We start from the raw sequence: 15,655 nt of genomic DNA, 5'->3' as shown, positions 1-15,655 counted from the left end.
TGCCTAAACAATGGAGAGAGGTTCAGCAGCAGCTACTTCACCAATCACTTGTATCATTTGGATTAACTTGGGTTTTTTAAAAGAAAGTGCAAGAACAAAGCCTCCTGTATTAAAGACAAATTTAAAATGATAAGCAGTATGTAGAATGAATTACAGGTCTATGATGACAGCCAGCAGGGTTGTTGAACGTAGCAGACAATTAGTGGAAATGCTTAAGACGTTGTATAATCATCAGGGCTTTGATGGAAATATTAAGCCTTACAGTATGTTCCAACACAGTAACCCTAAAAGCCTCTTGCAGCTCTAATCTGTGATAGTTACAAGCTGAGACAAAATCCTACATATATGTAACAGGATAGAGTATAGAGAGTATACAGAGTATATATATGTATATATATATAGAGAGAGTATATAGAGTATAACAGGAAAGAGACAGATTTGAGAAGTAAGGAATAAAAGGACAGGTAAGTTTTGAATCTTAGCTCTACCAAGGTATGGTCACACACATCCTAGCAGTGACCTGTGTCAAGCAGTGTGCTGCTGGTGAAAAGGATTGAGTTACAAGCCACGCTTCTGAGTCTGCCCTGCCATTTCTGCTTTCACAGGCCAGTTAGCCGTGTCATCCTGAAGTTATATCTGCAGAAACCAAAAGGTCTTCCTATAGGGAAGTTGCTTATCTCTACAGTAATTCCCTAATCCCATGCAACAATGAATGCACTGCAAGATTTAAGTGTAAAATAACCAAAGGTCTGAACAGTTCAGAATTCTATTGGTTTAGTTATTTTTTTCCCTTTCTCAGGTTCAACATCTTGGGATTTACCTAAAATGTTACTCATTTGTATTAAAATCAGCCCATTTGTATTTGTACTAAAATCAGCCCAGTCAACAGCTGGCTTTAGGAACTAACCCTCTCCTTACTGAATAAGTTACAGGAGTCCTGTCAGGGCTCCTGGATTGCTATTTCCTTTCCTATGCCTCTTTCCTGCACTGCTTTTCAGCACTGAAGGTGAGGAGAAGGGCTGCAATCTAGAAGTGGGTGTTGCCAGAGATTTCCAGAGAATTGTTTCATTAGTTCCATAAAATCTAAATCTGCAGTGGACAGTAACTTCAACATATCCTACTTGTTAATTTTGCTCGATTGCAGTTGTCTTTTGCTGTGAGTACGCTTCCTGCTATAACCAATGATATAGCCTTCCAATTTATACTGTTTATGTACTATTCACTTTTTCTTTCCCTTGCTGGGATATTTCCATGGCATCAGTCCATTGAACAATGGCTTTATCTTCTATCAAATATGGGCTTGACCATCCAGCAAAGCTGACAGGTGGGCTGGTTAAGGGTACAGACCCACAGGCAGCTGACTTTAACAGCTCCCACTCTTGGCTGGGCAGCCACTACTTTTCTCCCTTACCTCCACATTAGGCCCTTCTAAGAGCTGTTCAAATAAATTAAAATAGCAGGAAACTATTTAACTCTTTTCTTGGTTTTGTTCTGCAACTTTAGCCTCTTGAGGTGACTCACAGCATATCTGATGAGCAATCATGTTGGCATGTGTTTAGCAAGGGCAGTGACAGCCAGGACCAGAGAAGGACCAGAAACTCCCCTTCTCAGGTGAGGTGAGCTGTTAAATCCACGTGCCCAGCCTCATAAGACCACACTGTGCATGAATGTGTGGTACCCAGCAACTCAGCTGTGCACTCAAGTCTCATGTCAGAAGCTCTAAAGAGGAATTTCCATCCAGGCACTGTGGTAGGACAGCTCTGATGTTCAGGTGTGGGGGTCATGGTGTGTGTATACACATGTACATAAAGCAGAATGGCCAATTCTTGCTTGTTCCTTTGTTTCTGCAGCTGCCATAAATGAATTTGCAGGACAGACAGTTCTGGCTCTTTCTGTTGAACTCTCCTGATCCCATGAGGGCCATACTAATGGAAAAGGCCTTCAAAGTGTCTCCCTCCACTGTATCTGGGACAGAAGTCACCTTCTTCCTCTGCTGAATGCACATGGACTTCTCCTCCTGTCTCTTTTTGTATCATTCCCTCTCAGTGAACATCACTGTGTACTTCCAGAATATTCTATGTCTACCACTCTCAATTTTGGCTTGCCTTCTCCCTCTGCTTCCTTTGCAGATCACATACCACTGGGACCAGCAGGACCCAGGGGCCCCTGGGGGTGTGCGGCTGCATCCCTTGGACACCTGGATCCCAGTGGCAGGGCTGGTGACACACAGGTCAGTGGTATCCATGTCACATCCCATTAGGGGTCGCTCCAGGAGAAGGGAAGAGAGGAGTTAGAAGCTACAACACACATGAAAAATCTTTCTCCAAGCCTTTTTCACTGCAAGTTGTATTTTGTTTCTTTTTCCCCACCCCCCCCGTTTGGGTAGCTTTCTGCTTTTCAGAGGTAATCTTTATTTTTTTTTTTTTACCCCTCAAAAAGGAGAAGACAAGTATTTTGAACATATACAGTGACTTACAAAAGCAGCAGTCAGTCCTGAAAAGGATCTCAAAGGGAGAACATCTCTTGCCAGTGCAGGTTTGGCATTCCCCAGAGAATGAAGGCACAGCTCAATGCAGCTTCAGTCACCCCTCTGCTAAACTGAGTTGGTAGCAGGAGGAAAAAGATAAGGAGAAGGGGGGGAAATTTCAAAGTAAAGCAGGGTTTGACTCTGCTTTTGGAAGGGGACAAAATGTGACAGAAATGGGGAGAAACCAAAACAGAGGAGGAGAACTGAACAAGGAAAAAGAAATGAAGACAACAGTTGCAAGAGATCAAAGATATAAAATCTGGATGCAAACATGTTTTAATACCTTTCTTTTAATACCATTATTCCATTTATGTAGAAAGCAAGATCTTACTGAAACCAGTAACAAGAATTCAACCAGCTTCACTAAAGCAGAATAAGGGCAATACACAGTTTTTTCATAAACAAAGAAATGCCCCCCAAGCCCCCACACCACTATTATTTTTGCAGGTCTCTGTGTTCTTCAGCCAGTGATGGGACTTAGCTTTCACTTAGTCATGCTAAAATCAAAGGCAGAAAAAAACCAACCCAACCCTAAAACACAAGAATTAGGCAATGTAACACCAACAAAATCTTGGCTTGTCAGAGGACCCAAGGGATGCACACACTCAGAGCCAAATGCATTTAAATTGCACGGATGTGCCCAACACACTTATGCTCATTTGAGATATCCATCTTACTGGAAATCACTGAAAAAATAGTTTAAAACTGGGAAAATTATTTATGTGCTCTAGAAAAAAACTTTATTATTACCCTTTGATAATTTGTCTCTCTTTAGTCAACATAACCACTCTGTTAGGAAATCTCAAAGGATGACCAGCCTTGGTTTTAATGACTCAGAGAAGTCTTGCATTCAGAGTACTCAGATCCAAATGTATTATCCTGTTTTTTCTGTGTATCCTCTTCCCTTAAAGAACAACTATCCCACCTGCTCTATTCTTTCTGTTTAATAACTTCCCATCCTCTAAAAAGTGCTGTCCAATTTTCACAGGAAAGGGTGGACCTAAATTGTAGAATTACTGCATCATCCTCTATCCCCATATTTTCCCACCACTGTAAGACAGTTTCAATACAACCCAGCCCTTGCCTGGGAACAACAGCTATGGTTTACTTGTACCCAGTAGCTCTTTAAAGCATCACTTCTAGAATGTTCTTGATTTCTCTCCTGCTAATTGAGCATGAGTCATCTTTCCTAATTTTGGAGAGGGTAGGAAGCAAAAGATCTTGCATTAAACTGTAGTATTTGACAGTACCACTTAAATATAGCAACTATAAAAGGCTGTATTCTATTTGTAGCACTGTTAGGTCTCCGTATGGTCACCTCACATTCTACATTTCAGGAAATGGCCTTTTTTTTCCTTTTTTTCTTAATGTACCAATAGTTCTTTCAAGTAGTAAACAAGTGTCTTGGTATTGAAACCAGCTTGCAGGAGTTTTTTTAAAAGGAGTTCGGAAAACAATGAAACGCTCTTGTTCCGTAAGCCAACTTTCCATGGCCACTCCCTCTGTTTGAACTGAAACTGAGCCACCTTTATAAAGTACAAAGATTGGGGTGTTATTACTCTTTAAGTCATCATAGTCTGGCTGAAGGTGGGTCAGGTTGGAGGCACCTGTGAACCCGAGCTTCTCATTCACTTCACTAATAGTACGTTGTCACACCTGGTGAGCAACATTCCTGTCTGGGTGGATTTTTCTCCTTTAAGAGAGCTAGGATCACTTGCTCAAGAAATAGAGCTACATTCAATAGATGGTCTGTCTGCTGTATCAATTGTCTTTGTGAGCCACTTTTTAAAGAGAAGAGTTTCCCTTTGTTCCCATAATTTGGGTCACATGTAGGGAAGACAAACCTGGTTCTCTCACAGGAAAGATGGTGTAACTCTTCTTCTGTAACAGCAGCAATCAAACCTAACTAAGATTTGCCAGTATGGAAAGCATGGACTGGAGTCTAACACACACCTAACAGCTAACAGCAACCTTGCCAGTATCTTCCCCTGCCAACTTTAGTGAGTCTTCTCAGTTGCAGCTCTCCCTTCTCTAAAAACAATCGTGTATGTGTTAGCACAATGCCAAAAGGTGGATGAAAATAATTTCATATAAAAACGTGGGCAGAGTGAAGTCCCGTGTGTTGGCAAGGCAACAGTTTGCTAAAGGTAGGATTTGGCATCTTCAAGTAGTGTAGCTCTCCTGAGTGTTCTTATAGAGCCAACTGCTCAAGGCTGTTTGTATTTCACAGTAAAGAGGAGTGAGCTCCAAATGAAATACTTTAACATCAGAACAGGAAGGAAGGTTACCTGCAGCTCTGCTGCTGTATCTTGTTACTCTGCTACTTTAATTAAGCATTTTGAATAACTGGGATTATTTTAATCTGCACAGTTCCATCCAATTCCCACTATTAATATCGTCTGTTTTCACAATTACAAGATTAAAAAACTTGATGGCAAGTTCAGCCTGTTAGTCACGCTGTATTTAAAATATACTTTGTAAAAGATAGAAGGGGAAGCTGTCTAATTACAATGAGACTATAGGGGACCCTAGTGCTCCCTTCTTAGGCAGAAAAACAGAGAAATTAACTGCCACAGGATCAGTGTACAGCAGCTTTGGGCACAATTTAAAGGAACTAAGCAAGGCACACTGTTGGGGCAAAATGTGAAGATGGTGACTACAAAACACAACAGTTTCTAATCCTGTTGGGTGCCCCCACAGGAATGTAGCAATGTCCTGAATTGCCAAAAAGATGCAACGTGCTGCTGAATGTACTTGTCAAATGCTTGTTTTCACACACAGAATTACCTGCACTATGCACATTTTATGACCCTTCAGTGTTTTTGGATGTGCATACCTGAAGCTATGGGAGATTTTTTACTTCAGTCCAACGCCTCTTGCAGACTACTATTCTCCCCCAACATCTCCACAGCACTGAAAGGGATATGAGTCCTCAGCAAAATGTTTTCCCCCTCCTGCTCCCATGTCTGACTCCAAGAGGAACAGTATCACAACATAGCACAGCAAAGAAACAACAGCAGCATTATGGCTGAGAACAATGGCATAACTCAAAGCGAGTTTTTATTAGTGTGAACCCTGTGTCTTGGCTAACATTTCATCTCAGTATTTTTTTCTAGTCTATGAGTGCTTCCCAGCATGCATAGCTATAGGGGAAAAAAACTGACTGTGCTTTGTAAAAACAAAAGCTTATAGATGTTTACATTTGAATTAATGCCGGCTTGTTAGTGCATGAATGTATCCTGGAGAAAGTCATTGTTACTCCCTAATTCTATTTCCTCCTCCAAATAAATTCAGTTTGATATTTCCTCCTGGCTATGCTTGAAATTGGAGACTTTTCATGTTGTTACAAACCATAATGCTGTCTTTTTCTGAGAGGAAATTAGTCTGAAGGTTTTAACAATTGTGGATGTTAGAATGTAGGCTAAAGGCATGATTGTTTGGAAGTGCCTACAATATGCTTAAGAAATCTAACACTATTCAAGGACCAAAGCTGTATTCATAGCAGCAAAGAACAGAGATTCAATTATACTTGCTCCCTCACAAACTGTTTCGTAACCTTTTCGGTGTTGTCTGCCTTAAAGGCCAATGGGTTGAAAAATTTAAAAAAAGAAAAGAAAAAAAAAAAAGCTATTTGCTCAGGAATCATGAGCAGCACAGTACAATTCTATAGAAGGCAAAAGGACAAGTAATTTTCTGAGTCACATATTGACCAAAGATGGCAGAAACTTAAGTTTATCTTTGCTGTTTAAGCAAAACTACAGGAGGCATTATCCAAGAATTGCATTGCTCCATCTCTTTCACACCAAAATTATAAATATAATAAAAAGAAAATTTGAAGTTTTGAATGTCAAGTGACCAAATATCTGAGACCAATTTATGATCAGCAATTCACTCTTGGGTTCAACTCAGATTTTCCTCTCACTTAGGTGAAGAATGGCAGCCAACCTTGAACACTTTTTTCATTCCATCTGCTAAACAAAAGCACTGAATCTGGTTATATTTTAAATATATCTAGGGGGGTTATTTGAAAGGCAAAATTATTACTAATTTAGGTTTTCTACATAGAAGAGAGAACTACATAATGTTACCTGCACTGTGAAAAGCAAATTGAATGCTTCCTTCTGACAGACTTTCAGCCTTAAGGATCCCCAGGTCAAAAAATTCTTGTTGTTTTCAACATGTGCTGCTTTAAATGGCATATGTAATAGATTGTGTGTAAGCAGTAAGAAATGGCTATTGCAAGCAGCAGTTCCTTAGTTAATGAAAGGTTTGTCTTTATCACAGTTTATTTCAAATGCCCATAAATTATATAGTGCATCTAGGCAGTCTGACAACAGTCTATAAGCTGTCCCCTCAATCTGCTTCACTACTGCAGACACAGAAGGTGGCACACTTCTGTTTCTACTGCCTTTTGATCTGCAATCTGCAGGCCCACAAGTGTAGCTTTCCTATGTAAACTTACCCAATATATAGAAACTACACATAAAGACAGCATAGCAGGGAATAGTCAAGAGTTTGTTATAGGGAAGTCACTTAAAAGAATCAGCAGATATCTGAAGAAAGGTAGTGCTCTTTAATGACACAAGCTCCTGTGAGATAAAAATCATTTCACTGATTAGCAGTGATTAAAGGATAATAAAAAGGAAACAGCCAGTTTTCAGGCAACTAGAGTTAAGGGAGCAATCTCTGGTTTGTGCTGCCTCTCACCAGTATGCCCATGTTGGCAGCGCAGTGGGAGGGGATTTGCAGAGTCAGGTGGAGTTGAAGACACAGGGGCTACAGGACAGGCATTTTCTGGGGAGAGAGAAGCACTTCATTTTGGCTCTAGTTTGTTCCAAAGGACAGAGTACCTGCTAATGGTTACAGCTCACCCTTTCATTTAGTTTTATCCAAAGAAAATATACTTTGTGCACCCTGGATCTGCTCTGCAATATGGCCCAAAGACCTGTAAGTGGAGGTTCCAAGCATGTTCAGCTCAAAACTACATACCAAAATACCATGGTGGATGCACAGACTAATGAACTTGAAAAGACTGAAAACTGAGATGGTGAAGTCTGCTTTAATAATAATAAAAATTTCTTCATGCTTGCCAACATTAAAATTAGTAGGCTGCTAAGAGCTCAAGCTTTGAATGAGACGTTGATGAAATCAGTGTTTAATAAGCAACCTCCACCTCATGGTTGTACAGAAATACCCACAAACACCAATGCCCCTGTGGACAGAGCACACAGATGGGTCCTAAGCAAAACATTTCCATTTCAGGTAGCTTTCTCCGAAGACATCAGCTCAGTGTTCACTGATAGTCAAACACCACACAAAAGGTAGGAAGCATTAGAGTAGGATTACAGAACCAGAGCCTTTAGGCAGATGTCTGATTCTTTCTGGAATTTATAGGGAATTTTTACTGCATTTCTGGTCGGCCTATCTCAAAAAGGTGTGGTAGACCTGGAAAAGGTATAAGACTGGAAAACTGACCAAAGCTGGCTATTGTTCAGTCTGTGAAGAAGCAATAGGGGCACAGGGGAAAAGGGAAGACTTCATTCTAAAACCATAAATCTCATGGAGAAGCTGAATACATGAGATTATCACTACATATTTAGAATACCGCCAGAATCAGAAACACCTTTTTTAAACATTTTAAGGAATGAAACAGTAGTACTTCAAGTGAAATTCTGGAACTCCTTATCTAAAGGTAATGTGAAGGTCAAACATTAAAAAAAGTGATTCAGCAGAGAATTAAAGAAACTTCATAGGTCTGTAAAGAGGTATTAAACACAACAGATGTGAGTGCAGTCTTCCAATTCAGGAAATTCCACCAATCCAAAGTCTGGAGTCTATTCCAGAAGACAGCTTTCTACTGGTCCAAACTTTGATGGTCCTCCTAAGTTTGTACTTTAGTCCATTTTTTGGGGGGAAGAATGATGATCCAGCACTGCTATCCATGTGATCCCACCTGAATGGCTTTGAATAGGTATCCCTCATGTAATGTTTTAACACACTTTTTCCCCCCCTTCTGTTTTCAAGATGAAAGGATTAAAAAAGAGCAGAATGTTTTGAAGTTTCTTAGATGGTATCAAATGTTCCTACCAGCAAAAGGGGTCAGTATCAGTTTTTTCTTCCACTATATTTGGGCTGGGTTTATTGACCTAATGTGGTTGTGGGAGAAAAAAAAGGGGCAGGGAATAGGGAGGGGTGGGGGGAATAACAAAGAGAGGAGAATGAGGTTCTAAAGCATGCTAAGGTCCTAAGCTGTTTAAAGGATCCCTAAAAAATCCAGCTGCTTATTTATCAAATTCAGCTTGAGTTTTTTGGGATATAGCTGGTAAAAACATGGATGAAGGGGAACTATTTGGGTGAAGCAAATACTATTCAGAGCTCTGGCTGTATAGAATTCCTCTCTAGTTTGCTAAACTTCTTTAGCATTTTGCTAAACTGCTCAAAATGCATAAAGAACATAACCTAGGTGTGCTAGGCAAAAGGTAAAAGCCCCAAAGCTCAGCTACTTAGCAGACAGTCAGAAACTAAGTCACATTTCAGTTGTTGCTTTGGGAAAGATTGTGTTTTATCACTTGATTTCCCAGCCTTGTTTGAGTCTAGTTTATTTTAAAATTATGGTGATTGGGAAGGGGAAATTTCACCAGAGTGCTGATAAATCACTGGCAAAAGAAGGAGATGGTTAAAAAGTATTTACAGGAACTTTTTATGCTCTAAAATGTTGCAGCTCCCAAGTACTGACTTCTTAGTAAACAATCCATGTTGTTCATTTACAGCATCTACCATAACTTCGGGGAATACAAAATTCTGCAAAACAATTCTAGTAAAGTCTGCTAAATCTTGGTACTTCCAAAAACCAAACAGGGTAGTAAGAGTCTCATAATCTTATCAACCTTCAATATATTTTCATTTTTTGAAATAAGGTTGCAAATAAAAGGGTCTATTTTCTGCACAATCTCTTTTCCCTCCTCCACTGCAAGCTCAGACATGAAATTTTTGGAAAACACTGAGCAATACCTGGGGGAGGGGTGGGAGTAAAATCATCATTGTCAACTGATGTATCCAAAACTAGGACATTTAAAAAATCTTAATTATGTTTAATTCACTGAAATAATGAAAAGCAAATACAGGGGGAAAACCCCCCAGATATTCACATTAAGTTATCCACAAGTCTAAGCAAGCAGTGAAACTGGAAACTAAAACTAACTTGCCACTCCATTTTTCTAAAGCTCTGATAAAGTAGGGCATGGAATTTTATGCAGCTTTCAGACAAGTTAAAATAATTCAGTTTGTTTAAAGAAGAAACTGATGATACAATTTTATCATGGATAAAATATCAGTACGGCTCCATGTCATTAAACCTTTACTAATGGTTGCAGTTACATCTGAAGATGAGAAACAAACTGCATACTAATACACATAACATATTTTTAAGACAAAATAGCTCATCTCACTCTTAAAATTGTTCACATATCTACATACAGAGAAATATTAAATTGATTGTGCTACTTAACTTTCCTACATGGAGTGAAGAAATAATCTAACATTATGTGCTTTAATTTACTTCCAACAGCTAATCTCTTCACTTTTCTCTCTACTGGAAGACACTGAAAGTCTATTTATAGACATCAGTCAAAGACTTTGCACCTAGATGCAAATTCAACTCAGACTGCAGTGGAGCTTTCCTACAGACAAGGTGAGAATAATCAGTGCCCTGAAAGAGGGAAAACTTTCAAGGGTAATGAATATTTTAACGACTTCTTTTTTTCAGTTTACAGGAATGAGTCTACTAAGGCTGATTTCCTCCCACATTAAGGCTCATTTCTGTCCTTGTTGCAGTTGCTTTCTTCCTAAGAAAAACCCAAGTTATTTCTCCAAAACTGTTTAATTGGATTCATGTCCAGAAAAAAATTTTGTCTCCCGCAATGATGCTTTATAAAGATGTATGAGTGATAACTGGAGTAAATCCAGAATTGATAGAAAGTGTGAGAAGAATGACTGGGAAACAAACTATCATCAAACCTTCAACAGCCATCTCTAAACTGCTCACAGATGTAAATGTCTATTTTATTCCTAAATCCCAAAGGCTAACTCTTGTTGCACAGACTGGCTGATTACACACATGACCTGCTCTGGTGCTCTGGATGCATATCCCAGAGATGTATTTTCAAGTATCTAAATTTCTGTGTAAATATTGCCTTTAGGTGTCTAAAATGGCATAACCCTCAGTTATGCCATTCATTAACTCTCTCGGTCCTTGTGGCCTTTTTTTTTGGTAGTTTTTTCCCCCCCCATTTGTTTTCTTTTGTTATAATATTCCTCTAGCTTAACTTTGGTGTGCTTCTAAACACAGAAACCAAATCCAAGAGAAGTCCTTGGGAGGAGAGGGGTGAATGGCAGGCAAGAAGAGTCTCACATACCTCTTGTTGTGCATACCTTTGAACACTTCATTGAGAAGCTTTCCTTGGGAGGATAAAACTCTGGTGGTGGGCCAAAATACTCCTGGGCTGCTCCTGAGGTTTTAGAGTAAGGGTCTGAGCAAACAGGAGAAGTCCTTGAGTGCTGGCCGCCTTGGATGTCTCTACAATGGAGTAAACAACTGATGGTTATACATTAGGTCATAGTCTCTCCTGAGCATGAGAAAAGAATGTTCTGATGTCCTCCAGAACATCAGAACATGAGAAATTATCAGATGCTCCTCTCAGTGGAAGCAACTAGCTTGCTTCACAGGCATCTGACCGTTTTTGCTTGCCTGTTTTGAAAGCAAATATCCCAAAAACTTGCATAAATCCATGTTCACAAGGATATTTCCATTCAGTGGTCCTTACTTTGGAAAACAGTGTACTCACTGGGTAGGCTGGCTGAACTGTTTAGCTTACTGGCAAAAGGTAGAAAGAGGAAATAACAGCTTTGTCATGAAAACCAAACAATTTAACCAGTCCAGAGCAGGCCAGATATTATACATGAGAGAGCTTTTGGCATAATAAATGTGCAAAGAAGCACAACTATTTAATGGGTGTTTGTACTTCCAACTAGTGTCTCTCACAAAGATATCTTTTAAAATAATAAAAGCTATTAAAATAAACAGATAAAGATTTTATACTAGGGGAAAAATAGCCTATTCAAATTTTTGAGGTCCTTGAAGATATTTGAATAAGAATCTAAAATCAACCCTCCTCCCCAAAAACATCCATTTCTCCTGTCTCCAGTTAGTCTCTTCATTGATACAATGGTCCAGTTTTCTGCAATGACATACAGCTCCAAATCTGAAGCCTGATGATTTTTAAAGCTGGTGAGATTTAGGTTATTTTATAGGAAAAGTGCAATTTTCCCTTTAAACTGAGCTAACACTCAAGTTAAAAGAAACATTGGCTGCAAATATTTTTGTGTGGTCTAACAGGAATTTTCTCCCTCATTTGAAGAAGAATCAGAGCTTACCTTTTTCAAGGTACAGCTGGATGACTTTGTTATTAAAGGGTATTTTAAGTCTCATTCAGCATTATTATTTTTAAAAGTCTTCTTTGTATTCCTTTTTTATCTTGAATTTCTTATCCACAGATCAGCATTTTCAACTGTAGTTTTGTTTCCGAGTATCATTGCACTTCACTAAGGTTTATCTTCATCCAATTCCAGACCCAATATTATCTCGTTCATCCACATTAAATCATGTTCTTTGTAGTTCTTACATTTTAATTAAGACATTCAATAACAAGACCAATGCTAACATCTCCGTGTTTAGCTGCCAACAGCTCTATTTGGTTGAAACATTTCTGATTTTTCTGACCTCTGTCCTGTGTCTTGTGCAACTACCAAAGCATCCTGTGCAGCTGTGTCACATAAATTAAATAAGCTGTGTGATTTATAAGACTTCCAGTAACTTGAAAGCAATCCCTTTGGTACTTCTGATGCAGCTGCTTCTCTCTATTGTTTCCTGTTACTTGCCAAAAAACAAAACAAGACAAAAAAATCAAACCAACCCCCCCTCCTGCCTCAATGTTCAGCAGCAGACTACATTTAGGAAAAAAAAAAATCCTTTTTTTAGATGCCTTTTTTTCTCACTATGGTCTGTTCTAGCCACCTTTGCTGCTGTTTTCCTTGAGGATTTTACCATTCTAGGTAATTCTCCTCAGCGCTGTGAGGAAGGTTGCTGCAGGAGTTTCAGACAGAAATGCATTTGGAAAGAGAAATACTCTGGCTAAAAAATCTAGTTCATCAGGGATGAAAGTATTAGGCACCCAAAGTACAGCTTCCACGAAATTCTTCCCATGTATTTCATTACAGGGTCTGCTGGTCTTCTGATCAATTAGCCAAAGTTGTCACCAAAACCCATGAGAACTCCATGAGAACCAAGCAGAGGAAATGCTGTTAGGTTAAGCCAAACTCCTTCAAAACAGCTGACAGAAAAGTTTTTCAATCAGTTTTAGTGGGGTCTGATGGCCCCCAGATGCTTGACTTGACTCTAAGAATTATCTTCACGGCTGTTGCAGATTTGCAACTGCAGCTTCCCTTCCTCTAATCCCTGGTGGATACAGGGATGTGTGTGAACCTTTACAGTCCATCCATCAATTTTCAATGTACGAGTCCAAACATATAAAACTAGCAGCAAAACCAAGAAATCCAGAGAAGTGCTTTATTAAAAAGTGGTGGTTTAATTTATTGCTAGCCTTTCACACGTTGCTTATATTATGCTACACGTGAAAGAAAAAAAAGCCCACATCAAACCTCCAACCCTTTTGTTTTTTTTCTTTTTCTCTCCACTGTGCTATTAATGTGTTACTGGCATTAGCTGCTCTCACTTCTAATATATTCAAGACAATTTAACTATATTGCCTGCCAATCTCTGCTTTGGCTAAGGACAGGCATTCAGCCTCTGAGGATGATTCTTAGGCTGGTTATTCTTCCAATTTCTCTCAAATTTTTCATAATTTGAGAGAGACAGGAAAAAAATTCATTAGCTACTTTCACGATGCAATAATTTTAGCGCTATCCAAGTGTTTTATACTTAGCCATAAGTATTACTTGTAGTCCACACAGTGCTCTTCTCTGCTCCTTTTATTGTCATCCTGTTTTCCTTACTAAAATGCATATTATCAGGGAGTACTTCAGTATTTCAGTTTTTCAATAATCTCCATTATATTTACCTCCTCTCTCTGTTTGCCTTTATTCTTAAATTCCCCTACAATCATGTCCCCAGAAACTAAATGGCAGAGATGAACACTCTGCTGCCATGGCCATTTTGCCAGTGGTGTTTGGATCTACAGACCTCTCTCCTACAGTGCAGCCATGCACTGGCATGACCTAAAAGGAAAACAGCTTAAGCTCACATCTAGCGTGCTGCAGCCAGGCCAGGCTGGAAGGAGAAGTGCAATATCCTAAGAGTTTATTTGGCACTGGAAACCCATTAGTTGATCTGCTCATTGTGGTGGTAGGGGCTGACCCACTCTCAAGTGCTGCCAACAGCCTTAGACACTTCAACAAGCACTCATCTATTGACAGCAACTACTGAAAGTAGTTTTATTTCAGATTAACAGGAACATGTTCACAGCAACCTGAGAGTTCACAAAGTTCCTGTGCTGGTCTCAGTCATGTAACATTCTTATTTACCAGTGCATATTTGGCAAGCCACAGCTTGCTGTCACCTGCTGACCAGTGTCTTCAGGAACTGTATAAAGACTCACAGTAACATTTCACCTACTTGTCACCCAACCTGATTCAGATCATCCCAGGAAATTCACATCTCTGCCTGTGTTACACAGCCTTTCTGTGCTGTCTCCAGCTCAAAACAAAGAAAAAAGGTTAAATTTCTACGCGTAAAATAGCTCCCTTCCAAGTGCAGTATGCTCATGCTTTCACAGCTGAGTAAAAGCTTTCTTTACTATTGTAAATTAAGCCTATTTAAAAGCAGAGAGAAGGCAGGCATTATAGACCTGCTGTGATCTATTTCTCTGAGGAGATAAAGACGTACCTTGCATTGTGTGGGTATGGTTTTCTTGCTCTTCTGTCTTCCTTGTATCTATGAGATCTATGGTTCTCATGGTGCTGGTATTGCTTATCTTGGTATCGACTCCCAGCATGAGACATCTTGTTTCTCAGATGTATTCTCTCCTTCTAAAATAACTTCCTGAGCCAGAGAAATAAAACCAGTTCATTTTATTGCTCCACTTAAAAGTTATTCATTGACCAGCACTCACTTCCATTAAATGCTGATTCAAAATTAGTACAGACTTCTTTAAGTGAAGGAAGTAAAACCCTTTAAACTACAAAGTAACTTCATTAAAGCAGGAATTTTTTCTTTACCTTTTCCTTTTCATCAAGTAAGTGCAATGTTTCTGTCCCTGACATTTACTGCACTTAGCTTATTGACTAGGTCTGCTCTGATTCTCGTGCCTTTGCTGCCAGGGCAAGGGATCGTGTCCCCAAGAACTGAGTCTTGTCTTCTGCAATGTTGTGTCTCAGGTAAAGCATTAAGCCCAGCAAGTGCCAGTGCACTGCATGAGTGTGCACACAGCTGTCTCTGGCACAGGGAAGTCGGGAAGAGCAGGCTGTGACCTTTGTCCTGGGAGTTTCGAAGAGGAGGGCACCCGTGGGTGTAAGCAGAGTCATCACCACACGTTGCCTATGATTTACATAAACATTAGGTACAGGCAAAGCTGGCAGAAAGCAAGTTGGCAAGAAGCTATACCCTGATAATTCCGTATTAAATACTACCACTTCGTTATTTGCTGAAAGTGTCTTTATCTTTCCAAGTGCGATACGATTACGCCCAAACCTGGAAAATAGGGAAACAGACTTCAAACACCTGAGCAATCCTTAGACTCATTTGCCTTCATCACAGCCCCTCATCGTCCCTGCAGAAGTGTCTGCAGTCGGCTTAATTTGCACTGATCAAGGCCTCATAACCTTCCTCCATCTCCTTTGGGCGCTATAAAGTCAATAAATACAAACATTCAAAAATATAACATAAAGGAATAAATTAATTTTTGTTTACAACTAAGAGGGAAAGAGACCCCGCCTCCCCCCGAGGGCAGGAGCCATTCCGCAGGGAAAGGTTCCAGGTGCCGCCGCCGCAGCGCCACCGCGGCGACCCGAGACCCCCGTGGCGCCCAGGGGTGGCCCTGGCGGGGGCGCTGCCCC

General features: G+C 39.9%; 1 protein-coding gene across 1 annotated transcript in view; it reads right to left on the bottom strand.

The window, feature by feature from the left end:
• The window catches only part of LOC102032172 (MARVEL domain-containing protein 3-like), a 17,923-nt gene extending 3,303 nt beyond the window's left edge, over positions 1-14,620 (bottom strand). Inside the window, exons 1-2 of the mRNA XM_031059294.1 lie at positions 14,487-14,620; positions 10,942-11,102 (exon numbers count right to left, since the gene is read on the bottom strand). Coding sequence (XP_030915154.1) covers positions 10,942-11,102; positions 14,487-14,602 — 277 coding nt within the window. The 5' untranslated portion in view covers positions 14,603-14,620. The remainder of the gene's footprint in view (positions 1-10,941; positions 11,103-14,486) is intronic.
• Positions 14,621-15,655: the final 1,035 nt, after the last annotated feature.

The sequence above is a fragment of the Geospiza fortis genome, unplaced genomic scaffold (assembly GCF_000277835.1).
Source record: "Geospiza fortis unplaced genomic scaffold, GeoFor_1.0 scaffold58, whole genome shotgun sequence".
Classification (NCBI taxonomy): domain Eukaryota; kingdom Metazoa; phylum Chordata; class Aves; order Passeriformes; family Thraupidae; genus Geospiza; species Geospiza fortis.
This window is presented reverse-complemented; position numbering and strand designations above follow the sequence as displayed.